We start from the raw sequence: 27,855 nt of genomic DNA on the forward strand, positions 1-27,855 counted from the left end.
TTGGAAGGGGTGGGGAGGAAACTTCAGGAGGAGGGGCCTCAGTGGAGGAAGTGGGCGGGACTTCAGATGACTGAGGCGGGGCCTTGGCTGAGTGGGTGGGGCCTAGAGGAGGCTTTAATACATAGGGTGGGGCAGGAGCGGGGCGTGGCCAGGAAGTAACCGGGTAAGGTTGCAAGACGCGGCGTTTAGCTCCCGCCGCTGGGCGGTCAACTAGCGCGGGCCTGGCGGAACGGGGCGGCGCACGGAGACCGCGAGGCGACCGGGAGCGGCTGGGCCCCCGGCGGCGCGCCCCTCGGCCGGGCGGGGAGCCGCGCCAGTCGGAGTCCCAGGCCGCGCGCGGCCTGCCTCGCTCTCAGCGTCCATCTGTCCGGAGTGCAGCCAGCGGACATGACCGATCCACCAGGGGCGCCGCCGCCGCCGGCGCTCGCAGGCCGCGGGTGAAGAAGGTTCGTCCCCGCTCGACGCGGAGCGAGAAGGTGACCCAGGCCGAGGAAGCGCCCCGGGCCAAGGAGGAGACCCGGGCGGAAGAGGTGGCACCGACTGGAGAGGTGACCCAAGCCCAGGAAATGGCGGTAGCCGAGCTCTGCGTGACCATCACCCACAGTAAGTGACTGGCGGCTGGATGGGCTCAGTGCAGGACTCGGAAGGCCCCACGGGGTCTGTGGATTTGGCCATGTGTCTCCGGAAGTGTATGTCCTTAGGTTTGTCCGGCGTCCGGAAGTGTGGGTTCTTCGCTGTGTCCATGGGCTGGCTTTTGTGTGGGTCTTGTGTCATCACACCTTCCTTGTGACAGGTGTATTTTTTCTCTAACTATTTGTTGAATCGTGGATGTTGGAACGTGTTCGCACATCTTGGGCTTAGTTGTTTGCTTGCGCAGTTATTGTGGGTTTTTTTGTAAGACTTGTGTTGAGCCACATTATGTCTGACTGTTGTGCGTCTGGACACCTACGTGTGTGATGACTATGAACTTCGTGCGTGGTGAGCTGTTCATTATTTATTGAGTGCCTTCTCTGTGTTGGATGCTGCGTGCCCGCTGTTTAAGTGGGCCATGGGTCCAGGCATTAACTTTGGGCACTCGTTGAAGTTGACTAAACAATGTCTGTGCACTGGAGAGCTGAGTAGATGAGGTTTTTTTCAGAACCAGCTAGGGGAGATCCTAGTCTTCAGACCTGGAAGCCAGGATTCTAGATCCTGCAATTTTGAGTGACACTGAAATAGATGTCTCTTTTTAAGGCATCTGTTTTTTTCTCTGTAGCATTGGTAATCCCTGCCCCTGGTCACTAATCTCATTTTATGGAGCTGTTGGGAGAGTTCAAGTCTTGGCATAAGATGAATGTGAGGAATCAGATGGATCTGAGGCCAGTTCAAGGCACTGGACACAGGCTACCTGCTGTCTCTCCACTTACCTAGAGAAGAATTGGCATCCATATTTTGTTTTGTTTTAGGTACCAGGGATTGATCTCGGGGCACTTAATCACTGAGCCACATCCCCAGCCCTATTTTGTATTTAGAGACAGGGTCTCACTGAGTTGCTTAGTGCTTCGCTTTTGCTGAGGCTGGCTTTGAACTCAAGATCCTCCTGCTTGCCCCACCAGGCCCGGCTTGTTTTTGTTTTATTTTTTTAAATCTCTTCTGTTTGACTATATTCATTCATTCGTCTTTACTGAGCACCAATTATGGTGTACCTAAGTGTGCCCATTGAGAGAGACTTGGAGAAAAACAGTCCCTAGCCCATTATAGCAAGAGAGACAAGACTACAGAGTTCAGGGCAGTCAGATGATGGGAGGCAGATAGCTTCTGAAGAGAAGTGTGAACTTCGGAATCAGATAGATCTGAGGCCAAATTCTGACACCCCTTCCCCTATTCGGTCTCCATAAGAAAGTTTCCTGTGTGTGTGTATGTGTGTGTGTGTGTGTGTGTGTGTGTGTGTGTTGAGGCTATTGATTGAACCCAAGGCCTCAGGGCCTTGCACATGCTAGACAAGAGCTCTCCTACTAGCTAAATTCCTTCATAGAGAAGTCTTTTTTTTTGGTACTGGGGATTGAACTGAGGGGTGCTTTACTGCTTAATGACATCCCCAGTCTCTTTTAATTTTTTATTTTCAGACAAAGTCTCACTAAGTTGCTTAGGGTCTCACTAAATTGCTGAGACTGGCCTTGAATTTATGATCCTCCTGCCTCAGTCTCCCAAGTCTCTAGGATCACAGGCGTGTTCCACCATGCCAACTCATAGGATTCTTAATTAATTAGGACTGAGGTCAATTTGTTTATCTATTAAATAGGGAATGATAGTACCTACTTCATGGGATCGTTCTGAGGGTTAAATAAGATAATAAATGAAATAAGTCTAGTACAGTTCTACTCTTTGTGTGTGTGTGTGTGTGTGTGTGTGTATGTATTTAGTTGTAGATGGACACATACTTTTATTTATTTTTATGTGGTGCCTGAGGCTCAAACCCATATGCTCTACCGCTGAGCCACAACCCCCGCCCCCAGCCTCTACTCTTTTTTTTTAAATATTTATCTTTGTAGTTATAGTTGGACACAATACCTTTATTCCATTCATTTATTTTTATGTGGTGCTGAGGATCGAACCCAGGGCCCCATGCATACTAGGCAAGTGCTCTATCTCTGAGCCACAATCCCAGCCCAGCTTCTACTATTAAGTGCTTAAAATGTTAGGTCTCAGGCTGGGGTCATGCCTCCATTGGTAGAGTGCTTGCCTAGCATGTGTGAGGCACTGGTTTGATTCTCAGCACCCATATATAAGTAAATAAATAAAGGTCAATCAACAACTAAAAAAATTTATAAAAAAAATGTTAGGTCTCATTACAATTATTCATTCTTATGGTGGAGGAAACAAAAATCCTTGAGCAGGTCACTAGAGGAAAGCTGGGCAGATGTCAGCAGGCACTTTGAAGTGGATAGAATTTGAGAATAGCCCTTGAATGCTGGGTAAAAATAAATGTAAAAGTCTCATCCTTTATTGTTTTCTGTGAAACAGTTATTTTCATCAAATGCTTTTTTTTCTCTCTAGACAATGAGAAGTATGACCTTCATGTTACCCCACAGCAAGGCAGCAATGAACCAATTGTCCAAGACCTGGCCCAGGTTGTGGAAGAAGCCACAGGGGTTCCACTGGCTTTTCAGAAACTCATATTTAAGGGTAGGTGTTTCTCTTCTTGCTTTGAGCCTTTATGGCTAAAGGACAGACTTAAAACAGGTTAACCTTACCTAACAGTAACTTTCAGTTTTCAAACTGGGGCAATTTTTGTTTATTTGTTTGTTTACTCATTCCTTTAAAAATATTGAGGACCTGCTATATATACTGGAACTTTTCAAACATCTGAATAGGTATCAGGTTTGAAGTAACATTACAGAAATCTTACCTTTTTTTTTTTTTTGGCATTAGAGTTCGAACCCAAGGGCACTTAACCACTGAGCCATATCCCCAGACCTTTTTATATTTTATTTAGAGACAAGGTCTCACTGAATTGCTTAGGGCTTCGCTAAGTTACTGAGGCTGGCTTTGAACTCACAATCTTCCTGTCTTAGCCTCCGGAGCCACTGGGATTACAGGCATGCACCACTACACCTGGCAAAAATCTTACCAATTTTGATAAAGCATGAGCAGTCTTTTCTGGCTAGGCTAGATCCTTTTTCTAAGTGTGTTCACCTGTTATCCCCTACCACTTCAATAATTTATATTGAAATTACTATTAAATGATTTTTTTTTCTTAATTGTTTAAAATCTGATTTCTTTTGTTAAGATTACAAACTCCATGAGGTCAGAGATACTGCTACATTTTAGTGCTTGGCATTGTTCAGACTATGTAGGTTTTGAACTTGGATGTGACAGGTCATTGGATGGTGCTGATTTCCACTAGGACTCACCCCATCCCCACTCCTGTCCCTGCCTTCCTGCTCCCATAAGAACCCATTATTCTGGTATTTAATAGGGATAGGTAGATCTCATTGGGTGTCCATATGAATTTAATAATAGGAATAATTTATTTATTTGCTTATTTATTTGCAGTACCAGGGATTTAATGCAGGAGTATTCTACCAGTTTGCCACAAACCCAGCCCTTTTCATTTTTTTTAAATTTGAGATAGGGTCTCCCTAAGTAGACGAGGCTGGCCCCAAACTTTCAATCCTGCCTTAGCCTCCCAAGTAGCTGGGATTAAGGCATGTGCCACCAATGTCCAATTTCTATGTATATTTCATAGTGCAACTCCTTGTCTTTTTAAAAGCATTTTATCTCTGAATTATAAAGACAACAGAAATTTGTATTTTAAAACAGAAGAAAGCACAAAAAAGAAAATGCTCCTCTGGACAAGGACTGTTTTCTTCTTCTTTTTCACGCTGGGGATCAGATTCAGCACTCTACCACTGACTTACATCTCTAGCCCCCTACATTTTATAATTTTTTTTCTTATAACATTAGATCATCAACATTCATTGTGGCAGTAAGTTTCCTGAAAAATGGACTTTAATGACTACTACTTTTCTTCTTCACTTCTTTCTTTTTCTCTCTTTCTTTTTTTTTTTTTTTTTTGGTGTGGTAAGTACTAAAGAACCCAGCCAGGGGCACTGAGTATAATCTCCAGTTGTTTTTATTTTATTTTGATATAGGGTCTTGCTGAGTTGCTGAAGCTGGCCTCACACTTGGTGATCCTCTTGCTTCAGCCTCCAGAGTTGCTAGGATTACAGGCATGTGCCACTACACACAGCTCAAAGTCTTCTATTGTACAGATATATAGTTAATTATTTTCCTATTCCTGAATATTTGGCTCTTTGTAGTTTCTGACTATTGTAAGATTGTTCTGAATATTATTGTTTAAGAGTTATTGTGTAGTATTATGTGTGTTCAGTTATATCTAGAAGTGAAATTACTGGATTGACACTTTCAAAAAAGGTTATATCAGTTTCACTCTTCTTATTAGTGAACACACTTGTTTTTTTTTTTATTTTTTTTTAGAGAGAGTGAGAGAGGAGAGAGAGAGAGAGAGAGAGAGAGAATTTTTTAATATTTATTTTTAAGTTATCGGCGGACACAACATCTTTGTTTGTACGTGGTGCTGAGAATCGAACCCGGGCCGGATGCATGCCAGGCGAGCGCGCTACCACTTGAGCCACATCCCCAGCCCCATAGTGAACACACTTGTATATTTTCTATACCTTTGCTGAAATCTATTTCAGTGTTGTACATTTGTTACAACCTGGCATACCTTTCTTCTCTTTTCAGGAAAATCTTTGAAGGAAATGGAGACACCATTGTCAGCACTTGGAATACAAAATGGCTGCCGGGTCATGTTAATTGGAGAAAAGGTAAATTTTTTTTCCACCAGAAGTCCTCAGAATCAAAAGTCTTTATACGTGTCTGTCTGGATGGCCAAATTTGGGATCCAGATTCTGCATTGGCGCCTCTTTAACAAATTCTTTGATGGGATTACCAGTTTCCCCCAGTTTGTATCTTCCTGCTTGTTGATGAGGGTTTTTGCTTTAGGAATTAGGAACTGTTATGTTGCCTCAAATAACATGGCCTTTGTTTTGGTGGTGGAATCTCACTTTGATTAAAATGGTGCCTAGACAGGCCTTATTAGAATTGGAATTTGCAAGAGAGCTTCATGTTGAGTCTGCAGATGTTAAAGTACTGCACACCAGCTTTAAGAGCCTATTTCTCTTTAACCATCCATTGTACTAAAAAGTCTCCTACAAGAGGAAAACCTTCTTTGACCAAAAGAAAGTTTCAGATTAAAGAACTAAAGGGGAAAAGAGTCAGTTTGTGACAGGTGAAGGCAGTGGTCCCTGAGGTGATGAGAGAACACTGTGGCCATCCCTGCATTGTGACACAGTGGAATTGTTGGGCATATGAAGTTTCCTTACTTTGAGTGGCGTGGCTAAGTAGAGGAGGGCCAGAGATTAACAAAGTGGAGTCAAAAATCTAATCCAGACTTGGAACTATCAATAGACACAGACTCAGGATTTGGCCACAAAGAGAAATGGATAATTTAAGATAGTATAACAAAGCAGGAAGCTGCTTGTCCTGGGTACCAAGTGTTTAGGTGAAAGAATGGAAAAGACTCTAAATTTTTTGCTGAAGCATCAAGGAGAATGGCGATGAGCACCAGGCAAAATCCATGGGTTCTGTTTGAAGAAGTGATGGGCCCTCTAGGTACTGTCACAGAGTGTGTAAAGCCAAAGCTGAATTCCATTCTGCTCCATCTTATCTGAGCTGTATGACCTTAGGTTACTAAGTTAGCCTCGGTTTCATCATCTATAAAATAGTACCTCCCGTCTAAGGTTGTGGTAAGGCTTAAAAAACAATACAAGTAACATGCTTAGGATAGTGCCTACTATGTAGGGAGTGTTCAGTATAAGTATTCAGCATTGTCATCATCTTATTGAATATGAAAACTCAACTCAAGGGTGACATTTAGGAATTCCATTTAAAAGGAGTTTTCAAATTCCACCTGTCTTGCCATTTGTACTCCTTAGAGGTATTTGCATTAATTTGTTTGCCCTCCATCTGTTGATCAGCCCAAGGTTGAGGCTGAATCTGTCGTTTGGATTGGCTCCATTCTCTTAGCTCTAGGTGCCAGGACACTCACCAAAATGTTGACTTAACATCTTCCTTTTCTTTGAACGGGAGTCTTTGTAGATAGAAAACCTTGACATATAACACTTTTATTTGCTTTTAAAGAAGCAGCAGAGTTACGGCCTTTCAAGGTGAGCATTTTAGCCCAGTTGTGGCCAGATTTTCTTATGATAGAGGCTACTAATCCTGGTGATTATTATTGTTTTTGTTTTGTTTTGTTTTTGTATTTTGCAGTGCCAGGGATCAAACCCAGTACTGCCTATGCTATGCATGTAGCACTAAGCTATACTCCAGCCCTGATCTTGGTGATTAGTGACTTCGTTTTATTCATCATTTTAGAACAGTCCAGAGGAAGAGGCTGAATTAAAGAAGTTGAAAGATTTGGAGAAGTCAGTGGAGAAGATAGCTGACCACCTGGAAGATCTGAATAAAGAACTTACTGGAATCCAGCAGGTAACTTCCCTTGTAAACTTTTCCACCTTTTGTAAGAACTTTGTGGATATCATGTGTGGTAACAAGGGTAGGCTCTGCATTCAGACACCCTGTGATCAGATTCTTGCCTTGCCCCGCCCTGCCCTTCCCTGCCTCTCCCCCTCTCTCTCCTCTTCCCCTCTTCTCCCTGTCCAACAAACATTCTACTTCACAACATCCCTAGCCCTGTATCTTTTCTCTTAGTTCAGACAAGCTTTTCTCAACTTCCTCATCTCTAAAAAGGAATAATGGTGGTATTTTCCTCTTAGGGTTATTGTATTAAATACTATAGGCTGAGACTGACACATACTGAATGCTTTCTAAGTATTTAATTGTTATGTCAAACCCCAGTTAACATCCATTTGTGCCTACAAGAGAGGACATGTGTGCTTACAATCACAGTGACTTGGGAGGCTGAGGCAGGAGGATTGCAAGTTCAAGACTGGCTTCAGCAACTTAACCAAACCTTCAGCAACTTAATAAGACCATGTCTCAAAATTTAAAAAAAAAAAAAAAAAAAAAAAAAAAGTTTTTTAGGGGCTGGGGATGTGGCTCAAGCGGTAGCACGCTCGCCTGGCATGCGTGCGGCCCGGGTTCGATCCTCAGCACCACATACAAACAAAGATGTTGTGTCCGCCGAAAACTAGAAAATAAATGTTGAAATTTTCTCTCTCTCTCTCTCTCTCTCTCTCTCTGTCACTCACTCACTCTGTCTTAAAAAAAAAAAAATGTTTTTTAAAAAGGGATTGGGGATATAGCTAAGTGGTAAAGTGCCTCTGGGTTCAATCCCCAGTAACAAGAGAAAGGGCTGGGGATGTGGCTCAAGCGGTAGCGCGCTCGCCTGGCATGCATGCGGCCCAGGTTCGATTCTCAGCACCTCGTTCAAACAAAGATGTAGTGTCCTCCAAATACTAAAAAATAAATATTAAAATTCTCTCTCTTTCTCCCTCTCTCTCTCTCTCACTGTCTTAAAAAAAAAAAAAAAAGAAAAAAAAAAAACAAGAGAAAGAAAGGGAGAGCACTTGCCACAGGAGGATCATATTATTGTCTGAAATTGCTCCTCACTGTCCAGGGTGTTTCTATGTATTTAGCAAGGCAAGGAATATTTGGTTAAGTCACAGAAGCTCCAAATTCAGCTTGATCTTAGTGGAGTAGTGATGGGGTGGGGCATCCTATTCAAAACCTCATGTTAGAAATGGGATACAGACACCCAATAAAGATTAGGAGTAACCCAAGTCCACCTACTTCTTTTTCCCCTCATTTTATAACATAATTGGTGTGTGTTTGTGTATTAATTATATAAGTGATATGATAGCTGTATAATAAAAGTTTTACATACACACATAATTCCTACACACGTAGGTAGTAATATAGGAAATAAAAATTAGCTGTAAGGCACAAACTAGTAAATGGCAGTCAGGATTTGAGCCCAGGCCTGTCAGATCCTAAACCTGTGCTCTTAGAATCTGCCTCTTGTGTGCACGTATGTACCTGTGATTTAGAGATAACCAATCAAAGCCTGAAATGTGTTTTCTTTAAAATTTTGATATAATATCATATATACTTTGTAAAAAAAATTCTCTTATTAAACTGAACATTTTCTTACATCATTAAAAATGGTCATACTAGGGCTGGGGTTTTTGTTCAGTGACAGAGCACTTACTTGCCAGCATGTGTGAGAACTTGTGTTTGATCCCCAGCAGTAGGAAAAAAGGGTCTAAAAATGGTAATGTTTTTTCAAAGATTACATATCTCATCATGTTTGAATGTATCATAGTTTACCTAACCTAGTCTCTTTGTGTTCACCACCTAACATTATTTTTACCATTATATATAATGCTTCTTTGAATGTCCTTGGACATGAATCTTTTTTTTGGTTATTTCTAGGTTTTGTTTGTAGAATGCATTATTTGAGTTGGAATTGCTGGTTAATATTTTAAGTTCTTGCTCATGTTGTCAAATAGGCATCTAGTTCTTGGCTTTGGTAAACATTCTCAGAGACTTCTGCTTTTTAGCTCATATGACTGACTAATTGGTCATGAGGCCAGGCAATATGAATAAACAGCAAGACAATCTAATGAAAATAATGGCTACTGCCATTTGTTAGCGTAAGTCTTTCCCATGAGTTATGTTAAGCAACTACATATATATACCCTCTTTTCCTCATAGTAACCTTCTGGAATATGGGTACCATAATCTGTTTTTAAAATGAGGACACTAAGGAGTTAAGTAACTTGCTCAAGATGATGAGAATCCTGGGCAGTCAGGATCTGAGCCCAGGTCTATCAGACCCTAAAGCTGATACGTTCTCTTTGTCTCTTTGCTGGGGATTGAACCCAGGACCTGGTATTTGCTAAGCAAGCTCTGCACCACTGAGTACATCCCATCACCCAAACATATGCCCTTAAAGTCTGCCTCTTTATATGAAGGTATATGCTTATGACTGGGGACTTCACTAGAGCCAGGCCTAATGGCATTTGAAGCCCCAGTGACCTATGTGAGATAGAGCAGCCTGTAGCCTGATAAAACTCTTGGATAGGCCAAGGCCAGCCTTTCTGTTTTCTTCCAGGAGATGAAGTTGTGGGCCTGGCTGGTGACAGTGAACACAGGGCATGGTCACTTCATTGGTATTGTGGCACAGTTTTTCATCAGCCTTATGGAACCCTTGCAATAATACATTATTCCTCCACAGGGTTTTCTGGCTAAGGATTTGCAAGCTGAAGCTCTCGGCAAACTTGATAGGCGAGTAAAAGCCACAATTGAGCAGTTTATGAAGATCTTAGAGGAGATTGACACAATGGTATGTAAATATTAAGCTCAAAATAACTAGTTTTCTTTGACAATATATCATTTAGTTTCACTTTTTTAATAATGAACTCCTAATGTCTGAGCAAACTCATCACTTGAGGATTATTGAGCATCTGCTACTATGTGCCAGACACCACGCTAGTTCCTGGGTGAATACACAGACCCATATGACAGTTGCTGATTTCTAAATACCCAGCTCACCAACAAAGGTCTTTGTTTTTTTGTATTTGTTTTTGTTTTAGATGTTGATGGACCTTTATTTTATTCATTTATTTATATGTGATGCTGAGAATCGAATCCAGTGCCTCACACATGCTAGGCAAGTGCTCTTCCACTGAGCCACAACCCCAGCCCCTGTATAATAAAGTATCTCAACTTTTTTTTGGTGGTGCTGGGGATTGAACCCAGGGCTTTGTGCATGTGAGGCAAGCACTCTACCAACTGAGTTATATCCCCAGCCCAGGGCTTTTGTCATATACATATATGTAAATAAAATTAGCATCCATAACTCATGAAACTTGGACCCAAGTAGTCTGTAATCTCATGACCGAAGAAACAGGGCTTTGTATCTCTAGCTTGATGCTTCATTCTTTTTCTTTTCTTTTTTTTTAAGTTGTAGATGGACACAATACCTTTGTTTATTTTTATGTGGTGCCGGGATCGAACCCAGTGCCTCACGTATGCTAGGCAAGCACTCTATCACTGAGCCACAATCCCAGCCTTATGATGCTTCATTCTTGAGTGTGAACTGCTCTGGGCTTGGGACACTTATGTTGTAAAAGAAAATATTATCAGAAGGTACTTTTCCTGGCATACTGAGATCATGGTCTGACAAGGACATAGTATCTATGCATAGGAAACAGTGAAAGAACAAAGTCTATGTTACAGATCAGTTTTTATGGTTCAGACATTGAGACCAAAGATGCTTTTAGGAATGAGAGCCGTGGAAAGGACTTTGTAAAGTACAGACCTGGAGAAATGATCCCTTAAAATTCACATCTCATTTGCATTAGTGACCTATGATCTGTTTGGTGTGTTGTTTTCTTTTTTATGTATCTCATGTAATTGTCACTGAAGATTGTGTCAACTTTTCTTCCATAGATCCTACCAGAAAATTTCAAAGACAGTAGGCTAAAAAGGAAGGGTTTGGTGAAAAAAGTTCAGGTGAGTTGTGTGATAGTACATGACAAACTGTTATGTGTTGGGGTTTGTTTATCCGCTTGAAATTTTCCAGTAGTGCAGAAATGTAGTGTTTGGCATGAGTTTTTATTTTTTGTTGTTGTTGTTGTCGTTGTTTTGTTTTTTCAGCATGAAGCCAGAGCATCAGAGAAGAGCCCCCTTGTGTCTCTTTAGTTTTATTTGAATTTAAACTATTTAGGGAGAAAGTTCACAGAAGAGCAGATAGGCTGACCCCTTACACAATCCCAGGAGGCACCATTTGTGTGTACAGTACCTCCTTCAGTTGTGTTGATGCAATGTCCGTGGCCCCAAGGAAAGACTCTCTGTCCATTACTGCCTCTGGGGGAGTTGTTGAGCTAGAGTGTGGTCAGAAACCCTGACCCTATATTTTCCTCTCCCTCCCTCCTTTACCCTGGAGCCCAGGATGGTACCCATCTCCATCCTTGCACAGTCTGTTTAGAGTCTCACTCACAGGTTCCCCAGAGTGGCTGAGTAAAGAGCTTTGTGTGGGCGGTAGTTGGCCAGCTCTGGAAGAGCCCTCACTGCCATGTATCTATCTTTTAGGCATTCCTAGCTGAGTGTGACACAGTGGAGCAGAACATCTGCCAGGAGACTGAGCGACTGCAGTCTACAAACTTGGCCCTTGTTGAGTGAGGTGCAGTGGAGAACCGTGCTGACTGAAGAACAGCTCTGTCCTCTCTGGAACAGAAATTGCCTGTTTCTCCATAGCTGTTAAAGGCAACTGGCCAATTATCAATTTTCCTACTCCTACACCACTTCTCAATGAAAAAGTACTATCTTTGCAACCTTAAGTAGAGCTCCTGTCTGTTTTCTTATTCTATTTCTATGTGGCTATACAATCCAGCAGGTGCCTTTTCCCAGCTCTTTTGACCAACTTTCCTCAAGCTAAAGAATATTTTGGTTTGGTTTGGTTTGATGAGCCTTAAGAAGGTAAAGCCTTTTGTAGCTATAGTCAGAATTTATTTTTAAAAAGTTGAGAATGGCTCTGCGTGTTCACTTTTTTGAGATTACAAAAGGAACAAGGTAAGGACTTTGGTCTTTATCCTAAGAGATGTGGGCCTTGCCTTTTAAAACTGGTCAACAGGGGCTGGGGCTGGGCTGGGACTCGGTGATGGAATGCTTGCCTAGCACATGCGAGGCGCTGGATTCAATCCTCAGCACCACATAAAAATAAATACATTAAAACAAAACAAAATGGTGATTCCTCATAAAATTAAAAAATAAATAAATAAATAAAACTGGTCAACAGCCAAAAAAGCTTGCTGGTGCACACCTGTAATCCCAGTGGCTCAGGAGGCTGAGGCAGGAGGATCATGTGTTCAAAGCCACCCTTAGCAGTTTAGTGAGGCTTTAAGCAACTTGGTGAGACCCTGTCTAAAAATAAAATATAAAAAAGGCCGAGGATGTAGGTCGTTGTTAAGTGCCCCTGAGTTCAAACCCCTGTACTCACAGGGAGAAAAAACATTATGAGCTGCTGTCATCTCATTCTTTATCATAGTGCTCAGGAGATAGGCTCCCTATAGGCTACCCAAGGCCCACTTCATTTGACAGAGAGGGATTCACTGAAGTCCCAGCAGTTTAGGACTGGGTGGGTAAGACCTCAGACCAGGTGGTGGTAGAGATAGTCAAGTGAACAAGGCTCAGGGGCAGCCCAGCCTACCATATTCCCAACTTTAACCTAGTAGTTCACTATCTGTTTTCATAGGGTAGCTGTGTGGCCTTGGGCTACAATATTTAGTAAGAAATTACTATGTGGGGAAAAACATATCTGAAAAAAAAGAAATAAAGGAAAAAGAAATTGTCATGTGACAGACACTATTATAAGTTCTTATAAATCATTTAATCTTTACACAATAAAAGAGGTAGAAGAGTCAAGAGCTATGTAATGTTTTGAACAACTAATAATAAAAAAAAAGAAAGGTAAAGAAAATCTTCAGAGGAATATCTGTAATAAAAAGGATATTAAAAGATTAAAAAAAAAAAGAGGTAGAAGAAAATGAGAAAACTTGGGTAGTTTATTCAAGGTAATAAATAAAGTGGTAAGTGGTAAAGCCACAACACAGAGCTAAGCAGTTTGATGTCAGAGCCTGTGCTTTCCTTTTGTTTGTTTGTTTGTTTGTTTATCAATGCTGGGGATGGAACCCAGGGCCTTGCCTTGCATGTGCTAGGCAGGTCCTCTATCACTGAGCTATACCCCCAGCCCTGAGCCCGTGCTTTTAATATCTATTGTTCTGCCTCCCCAGTGACTTGGGGTTATATACATTCATTCACTTCTTATGTCTTTTCCTCTATTTAGCTACCATTTCGGTCTCTCTTGCTCTCTCCAGTTCATTTTCCACAGAGCAGCCTCAGTTCATAAGTCATGTACATAAATACATAAGTTCCTTGTTTGGAAACCTCCAGTGGCTCCCCACATCTCTTAAGTTAAAGACCAAAGTCCTTACCTTGTTCCTTCTGTAATCTCAAAATAGTGAACATGGTTGCAGTCTTCACATATCTTACTACCTTAGTTTCCTTGTTTTCAATTTGAAAATTCCCAGGCAAGAATCTTTTAGCCAGTCAACAATGGCCAGGGTAACAGAGTCACATATCCTTTTAGGGCTCACTCTTGACTTTTGGAGTGGTCCACATCTATAAATAGGGGTTAGGAATTTCTTCTAGTAGGGTGTCTGCCACAATGTTCAGGTTTAATCTTTGATTTCTTAGCATATGAGTGGAATCCTAGAAAGAAAGCATCACTGAGATGTTTGATCTGTGCCACTTAAGTTTAAAGAGCCTTCCCGCTTTGGAGGGAGACTTTCAGATGTCACTAATAATCCACTTTCTCCTCCTACAATAAGTGAACTTCCCTCATTTCTTAGATTAACACAGGTAAAGATGATATTTCTCAGTCTTCCTGCTTCCAAATGGCCAAGGGCCATTTTAGCCAATTGAACTGAATTTATACATCTTATGGGAAGTGTCTTCAATAGTAGGTGGTGCCCTTTCCTCCTTTCTGTAACTTGGAATGCAGTCATGCTGGATGGGATTGGAAGAGCTCTCTTGAACTTTAAGATGGAAACTGTTGAGGATGACAGAGAAACAATATAGGAGCAAGGAATTGTCAAATTAATTTCTATCTGCTTAAGCTTCTATTATTTTTGATTTTCTGTCTGTGCCAAACTGAATCTTACATCATTTGTTTGCAGATGGGAAACAAGTTTATCAATAGTAGTAGAAGGGCCTATAGAAGATCATCTTCCAGATCCTACCACTTGGAATCTATCAGCAACAATTTCTGCCTTTCCTGCTCTGCTTTCTTCTCAATGACATATGGTTTCTTGGAGCATTTCCTGCTCTTTCTAGCCACCTAGAACAGAAATCTGAATCCATGTGAAACAACTGCTCCTGCCTGGTCAGGCCTTTCTCCACACTCCTTTCCCCTGACACCATTATCAAGAGGCAAAAAGGCCAAAAGGGACGGGGAGTATTTGGCATGTACCACAAGTTGGGGTCTCTGGTGGGATTTCTAGTGCTTTGTGTCTCTGTGGTCCATGGTGTGGATATACATGTGCTGTGTGTGCCTGGAGTTGTGTCTAATGTCATCTAGTCAGCAGATGTTGACCTAAAGAGCAGAAAAGGATCTGGAAGTCATCCTGTTTTTCCAGGTGTTAATTGGACACTGGGATATCCAAGAGGTTTTCAGGTGACAGTCTAGGTGGCCAAGGTTTAGGGAAGCATTCAGAGGGTTTGGAACAGAAGACCTAGTTCACTGTTCTGTGTAAACTTCCTGAATATAAGCTGTGTTTGTATCAAATTTGTGTATGTGTCTACATGCCTCAGAGTGCTGAACAACCCAAGAGAAAGTCACGCAGGGTGTGGTTCCGTGAAGGGGGTGAATAAAACTGAACCACACATCTCAATAGTGGCAAAGGATATTGATCTCAGCCAGGTTCCAGGCACTGTCCTGGGGTCAGAGGCTACCTCTCAAGTGGGCAGAAGACAACTGAAACCTCAAAGGAGACATGAGATAGGGTTGAACACCAGAGGGACAGAAAGGAGTTGGACATCGGATTTATAACAGAAAGAATAGTGCAAGATCCACCCTCCCAGCCCTCACCATAATCACGTCCCCCAGAGTCCCCAAAGACACTGGTTCACTTCGCTGGGTAGGGCTGGAGCTTTTATTTTATGTCACATCTCCCTGCCCATCACTGTTCTCCAACTTGAAGCTTCCTGGCTTGAGGCGCTCCTTCAGGGTCAGCATTTGCCATCCTTTATGATCTGGATATCCTTTTTGGTTTCTCTGGGATTACAGGAGACAAGAATGAGGATACTTCTGGGAACTATAACATACCCTTCAAGGACCAGGCCCTAACTGTGCAGATACCCTACTGAACCCACTCCCATATCCTACAGTGTAGGAATATAGGGCAGATCCCAGGGATCTGTGAGTATTTCTATAACCTTTCCTTCTTACATCTTGCCCCTGGGAGATTTCAGCTTCCTGGGATTTCCACCACCTGTGCATGCTGATGACTGCCAAGTCTGTCTCCTACCCAGACCTCTGTCCTTCCTGACTATGCAGTTGTCCATTGCACATCTCTGGTATATACCAGAGGTTCAATTGTTCACAAACATTGTATCCTACAACTACTACCTGCACCCTCATAGTTCACATCTTGGCAATTAACACCACCAGCCACCCAAGCCCACGGGTTAGAAGAGCAGCGTGTTGTTCTTGCCTTCTGTGTCCCCTCACCTTTCATGTCCATTTACACACCAAGCCTGCAATTCTACCATCAATATATCTTTTTGGGGGGTGTACTGGGGATTGAACTCAGGGGCACTCAACCACTGAGCCACATCCCCATTCCTATAGTATTTTATTTAGAGACAAGGTCTCACTGAGTTGCTTAGCACCTTGCCATTGCTGAGGCTGGCTTTGAACTCACAATCCTCCTGCCTCAGCCTCCTGAGCCCCTGGGATTATAGGCATGTGCTACTGCACCCAGCTCAATGTATCTCTTAACTATGAGTCTAATTTTGTTCTTTTTCTAAACTGGACAGTGTTCTGCTGCTTCTTACAGTTCCTCCAATACAAATTTTCACTTCTGTCTAGAGCTTTGTGGTTTCCAGCCACAAAGAAACTTTCTTTTCTTTCATGAACTCATTTAGCTCTCAAGCTGACTCAGGATTTTATTGGTGAAGAAATGAGACCAAGTAGGTGATCGGTTTTACCAAAGTCATGTTCTAGCCACTTCCTCACCTCTCTGAATTAATTTTTTGCCCCTCCCCCATTCTCCCTTCACACTCCAATTTGTCCACTTTATTCAAATACACTCTTTCCCTTCCAGGCCTTCCCCAACTCCCTCTCTTCTATCTGGAATTATCTTCCCTACCTCTTCCTTTCTAGCTTATTTCCACTTATCCCACAGGGCTGAGCTCAAGTATTACCTTCTCCAGGCAGTCTTCCCTGCCTCTGCCCATTCCTTGTTACCATGGTGCCCTGTCCATATGAGCCTTGGGCATTCTGTGGTGCAGTTAGCTGACCATCAACCTGGCTTCCCCCTTAGATTGACTGGATGCTCTAGGAGGCCAGCAGTGCTGTCTAACTTACTGTGCTCTGTTCTGTCCTGTGCCTACCACATAGTAAGTATTCAATATAATTATTGACTATAGAATGAAAGAACATTCTATAGAATGAGGTGACCTAGCAGTCAAGGGCAGAATAAGAAAAAACCCAGGGTTTCTGGCCCCTCTCCTCCACCCCCACCAGCTTCTAGATTTCTGCTTGGAATCATGCCCCCTCTCTCAATTATATTTTGGCTCATTCTGTTAAGAGTAAATGTCACTACTCCTCAGGCCAAGCATATGTGAAGGAAGAAGGAGGCCAATTCTTTTCTCTTTTCAGATTTGTGTGCAGCCAAGATGGGGCCTACCCAAGCAAGCTGAGTTGGGAAGTCTTACATTCGGGTCAAGCAGAGATGACATTCACTGTTGTATGTGACCCCATCAGTACCACAGACGAGGTTAGGTGTCTGGGAACAATTTGGAGGCTCTGTCATGTGCTCACAGATGGGCTGTGGAGGAGACAGAGGAGACTCAGAATCAGAGACAATAGGGAGGGATATAGGAGCTCTGCTTGGAGCCTGAGAGGCCCCAGGATGGAGCCAAATTCAAGACAGACTGTGTGTAGGTCTAGTGAACATAAAACCAGCCCCTCAGGATCCTGTGGTATATTTGTGTGTGTGTACATGACCAGGTGCCTGTGGTTGGATGCATACTGAGTATGTTGCTATGTCTATTGAGGTGTGGGTATCCCAAGTGTACTGTGTATTTGTGTGGAGTGAGTTTGTGCCCTCAAGTTCTTGGGGACTGGTTCCATTACTCTTCAGAGGATCCAACTAGAACCTCTCTGTTGGTCTGATTGAGGACCCCAGGAGACCGAACCCATCATCCTAGGGGGCCCTCTTCCCAGGAGCCCCTGAGCTCACTGTAGCCTATCAAGTCCTTGGAAGGAAGGTACACAGTGTGGGAAGATTGGAGAAATGAGGCAGGACTTGGAGCTTAATTGAGGCTCAATTTGAAAGAGATTCAGACTATACCTGACAGAACCGGGTCAAGATTGGGCCCTGGCACAGGGAGAAGGGAGAATGAGGCAGTGTGGTACAGCAGTGAAAGCTCGGGCTAAAGCCCTGTTTTCTGCTGGACTAGCTGTGTAAACTTGGATGAGCTATTTCCATTGTTGGAGTATTAGTTTCCTCATGTGTAAAAATCAGGAATGTTCCTTGCATAGGACTAATTGAAATTATGTTAAATATTTGGCTTTTTATCTGGCACCAAGTATGTGGAGCTGGGTTCGTTCTGATGGACTGACAGGAAGATGCTAAGACTGTTGGATGGGAAGGTGGCTTTGAACTTACTCATTCATGTATTTGAAAGGATTGATTGATGTTCCCAAGGATGCCCTCACCACTGCCTTAGGATCACAGGGGATGTCAGACCCAGAAGCAAGGTGGAATAGGCTTCAGGGGCAACTTGATGTTTGTCTACTCAGAGTGAAGGGATGAATGATGACACCCAGTGGGGAATACTGGCACTCCATGGGGCCATTCAGTGTGCTAGGGTCACCTCTTTGGCCTGAATCATATGGTCTGTCTGTATTACACAAAGCAGAGAAGATGCTCTGTGCTGCTAAACCTTGGTGGGAGAATCTCACTGAGGGAAGGGGCCTTGGAGACCAGGTTGAGACAGATCCCAAGGGCTTTGATGAAGGGGATAGACTTGCTTAGCCTAGAGGGAATAATCTGGGGATCGTGCAGGCTCAGGAGTCCACCCTGACCTCCTTGGGAGTCATTGAAGGTATCTAAGCAAGAGTGGAGAATAATTCTGGTGTTCCAGCATGGATGAAAGGACTTCTCTCTGCAGAGGGAAGGCCACAATATCAAGCATCTGCCTTACCATTCTTGAGAAAATGTGCTTTCCTGCTGACACTGGCACCTCTGAAAAACAAATCAGTAAGAATAAGGTAACGTAGGTCCCAGATCCTGGGATCTGAGGACTGTTTCTCCTTCTCTGGGAGTCCTGACCCCAACACTACCAATCTGGAATTTCTCAAACAAACCCAGAGGATAGGGTTTCCAGAAAGCTGATGTGATCTTGTGTTACATACATAGTGACAGAAAGTCTTGAATCAGGAAGGTAGTCACCAGCATGTTCCTCATTCAGAGTCCACTGAAATTATGGTATCCCACGTAATAATATCAACAACTCAGTAGTTACTCTGTGCCAGGCATTGAGAATACATGATTTTAACCACTGTTCAGACCTCTCTTGCTGCTCTGAAGAAAGGAGGGAAGAAAGGAGGCAGTGGTAGATGCTGTGGCCTGCTTCCCTGAGCCCACCCATAGGACTGAGGCTCCTGACCTTGGGCTCACTATCTAATATGACCTTGCATGTCCCTAAGTCCAGCTTTTCTTCTGCTCACTGTTCCTGTAACAGGCTCTGTTTTGGTTCACACAAAGCCCCTCTCCCTGAAATGTTGCCTACCTGCTTTCTCCTATTGAATCATACCATCCTTTCAAGGCTCAGAAGACTTCCCTGTTGTCCCCCATTGTTTCCTGAGCATACCTGGACTTGGACTTTGCCACAAAATCACATGCTACCCCACTCACTGGGTCACCCTGCCTCCCTGTGAACCTGAGCTTCTTGGGTTCTTTGACTCTGTGGCACCCTGGTCAATTCCCACACATTCAGTATTCAGAAATTGACCATTAAAGTGTGCCGGGGGAAGGGAGAGTCCAGAGTTTCTTCCTGGGAAATGTGGGGAAACTTTGCATTCACACCCCAGCCTCCTTTGACCTTGATCCAAAGTGCCCCCTTCTCACTCAGTCCATGCGGGATCTGAAATGTGTACAAGGATCCTCTTCAAACACTTTACTGAAACCCTCAGAAAACTGGTGCCAGGCTAGGAGTAAGCATTCTGTGTGTGACCAGAGCCCCTGGACCCATTTCTCATTGCCACAGTGTGTCCTCATTTGGAGAAGTGGATGAGGAAGTGGCCATGAGTCAATGGCCCTGAGGACCTGCCAGGGCCTGCTTTAAAACATTATGACTTCTGTCCAGATGGATCCCAACTAGTCTCTCCACCCACCCCCATTTACTTTATTCTCAGTATAACAACTAGAGCAATTCTTTAAAAATACAACTCTGCCTCAAAACCCTTCAGTGCCTCCCAGTTCACTTAGAGGAAAAGCCAAGTTTTCACATTGGCCCAGGAGGCCTTACCCAGTTTAGTTCCTAGTTTGCCTCTTGTCTCTGTGTACCCTGCACTTCACTGCCCTCCAGCCACACTGGCATCCTCACAGTACCTTAAACTCTCCAGGCATGCTTCTACCTCAGGGCCTTTGCATTGGCTATTCCCTCTGTCTGGAACCCCCCAAATAGCCACATGGCTCACTCATCTCCTTTTTTTCTCGGAGAGATCTCCCCTGATTTAAAATTGCAGTCACCTCCTAATCCCTATTACTCAGCTTGATATTTTTTCCTTTAGCTTTACCACATTTTATCCTACTGTTTAACACACATTTTACCTATGTTGTTTATTGTCTGTTTCCCTTCTCTACCCCATTGGTCTTAAGGTCCATTAGGAGTGCTTTGTCTGTTTTTGGTAACTGATGTGTTAAAGGGGTCACAGTGCCTTAGCTGTGAAAGTGCTGATGTATTCCAGCCCCAAGGAAGCTCCACTCCAGATATATGTGTCTAGCCCCGCACAAGGTTTCCCAGGGAAAGGCTCCCAAATGCTCACATGGCTGTTCATAGACTCAAAGCACAGCATGTCATGGCAGAACAGGAGTCAGAATGTCTCTCAGCATCCACCAGCCCTCAGTGAGCATAGTTGCCTATTGGCCCTGAGGGCTAACACCCACCTACTCCTACTGCCTCCTCAACCTCTAGACCAGTAATTGCCCAGTGCAACTATGAACTGGACAACCTCCTACTGTATAGCTGGAGAAATTGAGGCCCCAAATGGAAGGGGACTTTGGCAATTCTAGGCCAAATTTAGAATCTGAACTCAAGTTTGTTTTCTCCTACTCAGGGGTTTGCCCACCACAGTAGAGGGTGTATATGTAGAAGGAAGGCATATGCAGAGAGCCGAGTCCTCACGGTGTGTTCCAGGCCTTTCCTCTACCCACACTCCCAAGCTCTCTACCAGTACCACCTTGCCCAAAGTCCAGGTTCTACCCACTCACCTGTGTCCACAGCGAGGAGGGCAACCAAGGCCAGGGTGACCACCCATAGACGGACGGCCATGCTGATCCTGAGCTGGTGTGGCCCAAGCTAACTGGGGCCTGGGTGGCAAGGAAGGATGGAAACCTGTTTATAGTGCTGATCCCCACCCTTATCTTATCTGGGGCCATTTGGAAACAAGAGCGTCACCTCAAGTTAATCCCTGCATCCTGGAACCAGGAAAGGGCTTGTTCAAGACAAATATTCTGAGTTTCTGGTGACATGGAGCTGTGGCTATGAGACTGGCAGATTTCTGGAGGGAGCAAATGTTTGGATAACTTGCAAAGTAGACTGGAGCAAGGAAAGGGTAGTTGAAGTAAAAAGAAAAGGGAAGAGAAAGAACAGGAAAAACGGCAAGTAGGAGGAGGCAGAGAAAGGGGGCTGGAGTCATGGCTACCTTTGTCAGTACCTCCCCCACCAACTCTGTGAGTCAGGAAAGCCATTTTCCTTAACTGGGCCTCAGTTTATCTGTGTACAAAACAGAGATGATAATTCTAACTCAGCCTCTCTCCCAGAACAGCTGTGAAACTGGATTGGTGAGAGCAGATGGGAAACATTTGTTAAGTATGCAGTGAGAGAAATATAAACAAAACTGATTCTTTTTACTTATTTCTTGGTGCCATGAAGTGGGCATAGCCAGCAGATAAAATAAAGGCAAAATAAGACTTTTTAAATAGCATGTTTCTCATGCTGCATGTCCTAGCCCCCTGCTCCTGACCCAGAATAAAACATTAGAAGAAAGATATTTTCATGTTTTTTAGGTACTATATGCTCATTTCCATTTTAATAGGTTAAACACAGGATTCTTTTCAAGAAAAAGCAGTATCTAAAACTCCCCCATATCTCTGTAATACATATGAATGAGTAATTTGATTGTCTGCCTTCAAAGAATTTCTGACTTATAAAATGAATACAATGAAGCTGGACATGGTGGTGCTGCGTGCCTGTAATCCCAGTGGCTCGGGAGGCTGAGGCAGGAGGATCATGAGTTCACAGCCAGCTCAGCAAAAGCAAGGCACTTAGCAACTCAGTGAGACCCTATCTCTAAATAATTACAAAATAGGGCTGGGGATGTGGCTCAGTGGTCAAGTGATTGAACTCAGGGTCACTTGACCACTGAGCCACATCCCCACTACCCTCCCCCAATACCCAAAAAAAGAATAAAATATCTGATTTTCTCTAATTCATTTAGGTCAAGGATTTTGAACTCTATCTGAAGATTTTTATTTACCTTTGGAGAATTTAAAAATACAGTTTTACTATGAAATATTTAAATCAGTATTTCAGTATTGGACTAGGGATAGCTTGGTGATAGAACACTTGCCTAGAATAGGTGTTTTTTGTTTGTTTATTTGTGAGGTTTTTGGGGTTTTGTTTTGTTTTGTTTTGTTTTGGTGCTACATTGAACCCAGGTCTCTGCACATGCTAGGCAAGTGCTCTGTAATTGAGCTACATCCCTAGTCCAAACATCAGTGATTTTTTTCCCCCAGAGAGATTTATTTTGAAAGGTTCCAAGCCTACAGAGAAGTTCTAAGACTAGAACAATGAGTTAGTGGGGGGTGGGATTCTTATTTAAGAACAACCCCTTTGGGGGCTCCAGGCAGCCCAAGTTTCATAGCCTCTACAGATTCATAGAGGCTCCAGATCTATGCCCAGTCTACGATGAAGTCCCCAGTAGTCCTTGATTCAGCTTCAGAATCCTCCTACCCTTTCTTAAGAACCTATACAGGTACATGGGTGTCTCTGAGGCAGGTGGCAGCTACACTTCATTGCTTAACCAGGCAGAGCAAATATTTAATGATGATTTCCTGTCCTAAAACAATATCATAAAGGGAGAAGAAGTTTAAAGGTTATCTAAATTCTGCTGCTGTGAGACTCCTTGAGGGTGGGGGGGTCCCAGGAGCTTTATGTCTGGCCTCCTGCACCTGCATGAACGCCAGATGAGGACCTTTAGGGCAAACAAATCCAGCCCTTTGTCTTGACTCTATCATCTCCTAATTCATTTTAGTTCTCCCCTGCCTTTGGTACTGGGGATTCAACCCAAAAGGTTTTCCAATTAGCTACATCCCCAGCCATTTTTATATTTTGAGACAGGGCCTCAGTAAGTTGCTAGGGCTTTGCTAACTTGCTGAGGCTGATCTCCTCCAGCCTCAGCCTCCCAGGTTGCTAGGATTATAGGCCTGCACCACTTCACCTAACCCCTAGTTCATTTTCTTGATTCTCTACCAACCACTCCCAACTACTCTGCACACAGCAACCATGGAAAACTTCTTAAAGAGCAAACTTGACCAAATCCTCCTGCCCCAAATGCTGTATTGGTGTCCACAGCCAACTGGACTCAGCCCACTCTCCTAAGCCTGGTGATCAAGGCCCTTACAGTCTCTTTAGTTTTACTTCTGCCCCATCCCACTCTAGACCTGCACTTCTTCCATTCAACTGAACCCTCTGATTCACTTTCTCATCTGGTAATGCCCTTCTCTATGTCTGTACCCTGGTCCTCTAAGAACCAGCTCAAACATCCCCTCTTCTGGAACCTTCCCTAACTACCCTTTACCAACCTAGGCACAGCCATCATTGACTACCACAAGTGCTGCACTCCCACACTGCTCCTCTGCTCCTCTGTTAGAATCTCTCCCCTGTGCTCTGGTGTGTTTGCTTATCTGCCTTGCTGACTAAGCTGTGAGCTCTTTGGCAGTGAGGACAATGATTCATTTATCTCTATCTTCCTTGTGCCCAGTCCTGAGCCTGACACACAGTAGGCGTATAAATGTTGAGTGACAGATCCAAAAGGAGGCAGATGACAATGGTCCCAAGGATAGAGGTGATGCAGTTCCGGGGAAAAGGCTCTGAAGGGGAAGCATTTGCTGTCCCCAGTGATCCCCTCTTGCTCTGGGGAAGCCATGAGAACTCAAGAGAGCCCTCTGACACACCTAGACCTCACGGTGCATGGCCTGGGTCAGTGTTTGGTATGTTTCTAGCTAAGGAACAAGAGTGTTTTCTTCCAGTCTGAGCCAACCCCCCAGCCCTTTCTATGCTCTCCCCATCCTCTAACTTCTCTGGGATGCAGAGAAGTACAGGGTAAAAGTTCTGGACCAGGAGTGAGGCATTCTGGGTTTAATCATTTGTTCAACAAATATTTATTATCTATATCATGTTCTACACACTGTTTTAGTTATTGGAGATTCAGCTATAAATAAGACACATTCTAGAAGGCTGGCAGACAACAATGAACTACCAAAACACACAATGTGTTATGTAGAAGTCAAGTGCCATTAAGGGGGAGAGTGACAAAGGAAGGAGTCTGTTCTTTTAGATAGTAATGTGTAAGCAGAGACAGAAAGAGTCCTGCAGAGATCTGGAAGAAGAACCTGCCAAGCAGAGAAACTGCAAGTGCAAAGTCCCTGAGATGGAACAGGTTTGGCTTGCTCAAGAAGGAAATACTAAGGAGACCATTATGGCTAGAGTGAAATAAACAAGGAAGTGAGTGGCAAGAGGTGAGAAGAAGCCAGGCATGATGGTGCACACCTGTAATCCCAGTGGTTGGGGAGGCTGAGGCAGAAGAATCACAAGTTCAAACCCCACCTTAACAACTTAGCGAGGGCCTAAGCAACATAGCAAGTCCCTGTCTCAAAAAATAAAAAGGGCTGCAGATGTGGCTCAGTGGTTAAGTGGACTCAATACCTGATACAAAAAAAAAAAAAAAAAAAAGTGAGTGGTAGGTCATACTTAGTTTCCAGCCCCACCTCCAACTTCTTGGATGAACTTGCGTGCTTTCCATCCCTGATTTTGGCCTATGCATGTTCTCCCATCTGAGAAATAGGCTTGCCAACACATCCCACCACCAGCCTAACTTCCAGGGAAGATGTGAAGGCCTTGGAGAGATGAATGTGAGATGAATTATGTGCAGCCACTATGATACCAAGGAGGGGGCTTGTGTGGCAATTCCTGGAAGCAGAACAGAGGCCAAGGCTTATGGAGATGCCAGAATCAACACACAATTAAGACAGATGCCCTGAAAGAGGGCTCCAGCAGAGAGTCTGAGTTATTCTCTCTCTACCTCTGATCAGAGTAAAGACCAGGCACAGGTACTTTAGCTAGGCCAACATTCCCAGCTTCACCCAGAAGCTTTCATGCCATCTGCTCAGATTTGGACTGGGCCCACCTCCTCCAGGAGTACTGCCACTCCTTGATGACGGCAAAACTGGATCCATTAGCTGAGTCACAAATCCTGGGGATAGGTGGAGGGTACAACAACTGTGTTTGGCGTAAGGTAGATGAACTAAACTCAAGCACAAGTCAGGCCTGCCAGATGTCATGATCAACATGGCCAGCTTGCCCCTGAACCACCTTCCCTGGTCCCCAGCCCACTTCCTACTCCACCCTTCCTCCAGCCTGAAGTGTCCTCACCTGCCCATCTCCCTGCTTTGAGCAGTCGAGGTGTGGGAATTCACTTTAAGAAGGCCTGATCTAGGGGCTGGAGATGTGGCTCAAGCGGTAGCGCGCTCGCCTGGCATGTGTGTGGCCTGGTTTGATCCTCAGCACCACATACAAACAAAGATGTTGTGTCCGCCAAAAAATAAAAAAATAAATATTAAAAAATATTCTCTCTCTCTCAAAAAAAAAAAAAAAAAAAAAAAAAAGGCCTGTTCTAGACCCGGCCAGCTCCACAGCCTATCCTGTCCTGGATTCCTCAGGTACCCAACTTCAAGTCCCAGGTCTGGAACCCACACTACCCATTCTGCTTTATATAGAGTTTCAGGCCCTCTCTCCTTAGGGGCAGCAGGAGGAAAGGGTACTCCTCCAGCCCTTGTAAACAGAGATTTCATCTAATTGTTTGAGCTCTGACTTTAAGGAGGACTTGATGATAGTGACTGAAGTCATCCCTCTGTGGACACACCTACCCTGCCATACAACAGACATTTATTGAGCATCTGTTGTGGAGTACCAATCACTATGCCGGCTCCAAAGACATATTTTTTCACCCTGGTATTCTATGGATACCTTGCTCAATATGTCCAATAGTCAATTTACTATCTCCTTTCTACCCAGAGCTGCTCTACCTCCCAGTTCTCCCATCTCATCCTAGTTCTCCCATCTCAATAGACAGATAGTTATTTCCTCTTCTCTACACTAAAGGAATCAGGTCTTACTGATTTTACCTCCTCATTTTCTCTCATATTCATCACCTTCTCTATATTTTTTCTAGTTTGGCCTTGGTGACCTGTCACCTCCATTACTCATACTGTCTCCTTACCTCCAGTCTTACATCTTCCAGTTCATCCTTTAATCTGCTTCCAGAGTGATCTTTATGAAATGTAAAAAGACTGTGTCATCCCTCTTCTTAATATTGTTTCATTATGATTAATTAATTCAATTAAAATAGTCAATCACTATCAACTCAAAGATGAAAACCAAACTCCTTGGAATGACATACATGTTCCTCCATGAATGAGCCTTTGTTAGCCTAACTTCAACTCTGGACCCTTAATCCTTCACTCCATCAAACATACCACCTGTAGGTGGTCTTTTCTCGTGCTTATTTCTCTGCCTGCTGTTCCCTGGATTTCAACTCTCTTGGGTTCTCTTCCCAGGCTTTTAGCCCACTCCAGTCTGGGCCCCATATCTGCACAAACATCTAACCCTGCAGCACTTGTCATGTTCTATGATCCTGTCTAGCTTATGTGCATATCTCCCACACTTCTTAGGAGGGGCAGGGGGACACCTGATTCACTCATATCCTCAATGCTCCACACAGACCTGGAATGTCCATGTTGACTATATGAATACATCTGGCATTGAATGAAACCTCAGATAAGCAAAGAACTAAGCCCCAGATTCTTGATATACTGATCCAGGGCTTCAGATTACTCTGGGGCTGGCTAGGCTCCAGTAATCATCCTATGTTGTATACCTATAAGTGGGAGGACAGGTGGTACTTTATTCCAAGGACTATATTTTCTGTTATTTCTTGGTCAACCTGGTTGAGAACCCAAGGAACCAGACTTCAAAGACATAGGTATGGTGCTTTCTCTCCAAAAACTTCTTCTAGATTATCTGCCAGGTGCATGGTGGGAGCTTTAGTATCTATATTCTTTCCTAGTACATGAAGTCCTGCCTTGATAACCACCAAGTGGGAGGAACTATCATACCAGTCTTCACCCCAGGAGTGGAACTGCATAAGAGACCTGGTAGTGTGGGCCATATACCATCTGAACAGTTCCATTCAAAGGCATAGGTAGTGGCCCAAATCCTCTGAGCATATATACAGAAGAACTTGGAACAAAGACTTATCAGATCCTCTTTCTTCCCTTCCAGAATTTTGATGATCTTTTGAAAGATAAGAGGTTTAACACAGCAGCCAGCTGCAACGTAACCCAATTCCAGACTAATATTAATTTTGGTAGACTTTTTGAGTTATAAGCAACAGAAGCAGATTTTTTCAAACTTAAGCAGAATAAGAATTCTCCAGAAGGGTTTGGGGTTGTCACCCCAGGAATAGAACCTAAAAAAAAAATATTAGATTTCAAGTCATTTTGGGCAGAAGGTAATTCCAGAAAGCACTGTTAGGAGAGTGAAGATAAGCAAAGCAGGAAAAAGAAGGAAATCAATAAAGTGTGCATTATTAAGATCCCCATTGGAGTAAAGTAGACTTTGATCCCAATAGGTACATTGGGAGACTAAATGGAACACATCTCATGTTATCCACTGAGGGGTGAGAGACTTGGGGTATACATCCACCAACTTCTCTCCAAATGTATCAAAAAAAAAAAACCTGATACATTTCACTTTTCACTAATTTTCTTATGGTATAGGTGAGCAGAGAAACTCAGATTCTCACTGAGTCACTGATCAAAGACTCCTAGAAAAGAGACCCCTTAACTTCCTGGCACTATTGGCCTGTCCCTTTCATGTCTCTGAGCATCCAGAGTCAACTTCTAGGCAAAGGACTGAAGGGGCTGTGGATGGAAGCTATAGTTATGCTCAGAAATAGTGGTAAGTGTTTAT

General features: G+C 43.6%; 2 protein-coding genes across 2 annotated transcripts; one reads left to right on the forward strand and one right to left on the reverse strand.

The window, feature by feature from the left end:
* The first annotated feature begins 473 nt into the window (after positions 1-473).
* Positions 474-11,870, forward strand: Bag1 (BAG cochaperone 1). Its single transcript, XM_076845913.2, has 7 exons — positions 474-603; positions 3,037-3,165; positions 5,248-5,330; positions 6,940-7,053; positions 9,764-9,871; positions 10,981-11,043; positions 11,623-11,870. The coding sequence occupies exons 1-7, from the start codon at positions 567-569 to the stop codon at positions 11,710-11,712; spliced, it is 624 nt and encodes a 207-aa protein (XP_076702028.2). The 5' UTR covers positions 474-566; the 3' UTR covers positions 11,713-11,870.
* A 3,398-nt stretch (positions 11,871-15,268) lies between these two features.
* Spink4 (serine peptidase inhibitor Kazal type 4) lies at positions 15,269-21,440 on the reverse strand. Its single transcript, XM_076845915.1, has 4 exons — positions 20,814-21,440; positions 18,523-18,563; positions 17,029-17,141; positions 15,269-15,364 (listed from the first exon to the last, which is right to left on the reverse strand). The coding sequence occupies exons 1-4, from the start codon at positions 20,872-20,874 to the stop codon at positions 15,319-15,321; spliced, it is 261 nt and encodes an 86-aa protein (XP_076702030.1). The 5' UTR covers positions 20,875-21,440; the 3' UTR covers positions 15,269-15,318.
* Positions 21,441-27,855: the final 6,415 nt, after the last annotated feature.

This window comes from Callospermophilus lateralis, chromosome 2 (assembly GCF_048772815.1).
Source record: "Callospermophilus lateralis isolate mCalLat2 chromosome 2, mCalLat2.hap1, whole genome shotgun sequence".
NCBI classification, from domain to species: Eukaryota; Metazoa; Chordata; class Mammalia; order Rodentia; family Sciuridae; genus Callospermophilus; species Callospermophilus lateralis.

Excerpts from the sequence above, each read along its gene's own strand:
- Bag1 (XM_076845913.2), top strand. The coding sequence starts at position 567 with ATGGCGGTAGCCGAGCTCTGCGTGACCATCACCCACA. Across the intron at positions 3,166-5,247 it reads TCAGAAACTCATATTTAAGG|GAAAATCTTTGAAGGAAATG; the intron begins GTAGGTGTTTCT and ends TTCTCTTTTCAG. Across the intron at positions 5,331-6,939 it reads TCATGTTAATTGGAGAAAAG|AACAGTCCAGAGGAAGAGGC; the intron begins GTAAATTTTTTT and ends TCATCATTTTAG.
- Spink4 (XM_076845915.1), bottom strand. The coding sequence starts at position 20,874 with ATGGCCGTCCGTCTATGGGTGGTCACCCTGGCCTTGGTTGCCCTCCTC. Across the intron at positions 17,142-18,522 it reads AGCACATTTTCTCAAGAATG|CCCATCTGTGAGCACATGAC; the intron begins GTAAGGCAGATG and ends TCTCCTCCACAG. Across the intron at positions 15,365-17,028 it reads CATCTCTGCTTGACCCGAAT|AGAAACCAAAAAGGATATCC; the intron begins GTAAGACTTCCC and ends CTGTAATCCCAG.